The 2,250-nt window shown below is 38.8% G+C and overlaps 1 protein-coding gene across 1 annotated transcript in view; it reads left to right on the top strand.

Moving 5' to 3' along the window:
- The first annotated feature begins 324 nt into the window (after window positions 1–324).
- LOC103810944 (U3 small nucleolar RNA-associated protein 15 homolog) overlaps window positions 325–2,250 on the top strand; it is a 2,088-nt gene continuing 162 nt past the window's right edge. The window contains 6 exon segments of the mRNA XM_009083876.1: window positions 325–531; window positions 725–826; window positions 1,024–1,157; window positions 1,653–1,711; window positions 2,200–2,248; window position 2,250. The exon segment at window position 2,250 is cut by the window's right edge and continues 162 nt beyond it. Of these exon segments, the coding sequence (XP_009082124.1) occupies window positions 325–531; window positions 725–826; window positions 1,024–1,157; window positions 1,653–1,711; window positions 2,200–2,248; window position 2,250 (552 nt within the window).

Genomic DNA, 2,250 nt, shown 5'->3' with positions numbered 1-2,250 from the left:
AGCAGTGACTGATGTTTTAAACAGCTTTAAATTGTTTCTGAAGTCCTGCTGTTTCATGGTAGCTTTGCTTTCTCACAGGTGTTCATGTCTGCTGTATGGCATGTAATAGCCAAAGGTAATTCTACACCATTGAAAAAACCCAAAACCTTTTACTTGCAGAAGGATGTTAATGCATATTTGAGCTTGATTCACTAGTCAGTCATGTCACTTATGAACATAGCCTTGAAACTGTCCCTGGTTTGAACAAAGAGGTGCCTTCCACATTAAGTTATTCTAGCGTACTGTGATTTGAGCCTGATGAAGCATAAAAATTTAAAAATCTGCATGGTAGAGCATGCATCACCAAACTCAGATTCTAACTCCACGATTTCTTCGTTGTAGCCTGAAGATGAAACAATAGTTGTGGGAATGACCAATGGAGTGCTAAATGTTAAACACAGGAAACATGAAGAGAGAAATGAGATGTCTCAAAAGAAGAGGCAACCAGCATATAGAACCTATGTGAAAGGAAGAAGTTACATGCCAAAACAGGTAAAAGGTGGTGAGAAATCATGTACTGAAGCACTTCTCAAAAATTTTTTTTTTCTTTTTTTTTTTAAAAATGTGCTAAGTTGGAGAAAGGGAAGGGAGGGATATATAAAGACATATAAGCTTGTTCATGGTAATACAACTAACCCATTGTATGTGTGTGAATTCGTCTTATTCTGAACTCTTCGAATTCCAGGAAGATTTCTGTGTCAGTAAACCTGTAAAACGTGTTTTGAAGAAATACGACAAGTTGCTGAAGAGCTTTGAGTCTTCCAAGGCTCTAGATGCAGTACTGGAGGTAAGGCATTGGTTTTTCTCATCAGAGTTGGGTGCTCTCACCTGATGTGAATTTTTTCCTGTGTGTCAGACTAATTTTATTTTTGTATATAACTAGAACAGAATCAAACTTGTGTTTTAATTTGGTTTTCTTGCTATCAGCCCTGTGTCTGCATAAAGATGTTGCTTTTGTACTAAACTCTTCTTGTATGTGTCCAGCCATCCATCATGGTTCCTACTCCTGAAGTTACAGTTGCAGTCATGCAGGAACTGCATCGTAGAGGAACACTGAGGAGTGCACTTGCAGGCCGAGATGAGAAGCAAGTTAATCACCTCCTTGCCTTTGTATCAAGGTATTATTTTAACTTTAGTCCCTTCTGACTATTTTGACATTTGAATATCTTAATAACTTGCCACGGAGTCTCAGCAGATCACAGGTGGAGCACTGTTACTCTTGAGATCTCACGTGACTTTTGCATTCTGATATCAAGATCTGGGATAGGTCTGAAACGTTTTATCTGTTGGCACAAAACAGTTTTGCTGATAGTATGAGATATTCTACTTCTTTGCTAGACATTCTTCCCTTAGTCTGTTATTTTCTATCTCCTTAATGAAACTCATGTCTGAGTGTACCTGAGGCTTTCACCTGTCCTCCAACCCCAACTGCCTTTCTGAAAGGGGGAAGGTAAATACCACACATGTTTTGGGTTTTTGAACGGCGTGTCTGACTGCTGTTCCATGAACATGAAGCAAAAATTGTCTGTATGCCCATGTGAGAAAGCTGCTTGTTGATGGGAGGAGTGAAGTTGACAAAACCAGTAAAATCGGAATGTCTTTTACTGTTGCAGGCGTGTGACTGAGCCTAGATTTACTCCAGTGCTGGTGACTGTTGCAGATATGATCACTGGTAAGGACAACACAAAAACTCAAACCTGTGTAGCCAGCTCGGAAATCAGGTTAAAAGTGCTACATTTTTAAGAAACCAGATGTTTATAGGTTTGTTTGTAAGTATGAACTCAGTGTCAAGAGAATGATCTAAAAGGAGATACTGCCAGATAAGTTTGACCACAGTCAGTATCTGATCTGTGCTAGCTGCAGAAAGGTCCATGTGGTCTTTGATACTTCATGTTTCTGTGCTTACATAGTGCAAGTAACTTCCACCTTTTCAGTGGAGTAAAAACAACATTTGAGGTCATAAAAACTTCTGTTTCTGTTGGTTTGACATACTGTTACTGTGAGTATATATGACAACTTTTCAGAACACTGTCATAAGTTGTCTTATTTGTCCATAATGTTGAGCAACTGCCAGATTCCTTAAATGCACCTCTAAGTAGCTAATATGATTTTCACCTTTTTATAGATATGTGGATTCTTAAGTGATGTTTTTCCTTGCAGACATATATCAGCCTGTGGTTGGGCAGTCAGCGATTGTTGACAGACAGTTCT

The sequence above is a fragment of the Acanthisitta chloris genome, unplaced genomic scaffold (assembly GCF_000695815.1).
Source record: "Acanthisitta chloris isolate BGI_N310 unplaced genomic scaffold, ASM69581v1 scaffold6971, whole genome shotgun sequence".
NCBI classification, from domain to species: domain Eukaryota; kingdom Metazoa; phylum Chordata; class Aves; order Passeriformes; family Acanthisittidae; genus Acanthisitta; species Acanthisitta chloris.
The sequence above is the reverse complement of the archived record's forward strand: the minus strand, read 5'-3'. Positions and strand labels throughout refer to the sequence as shown.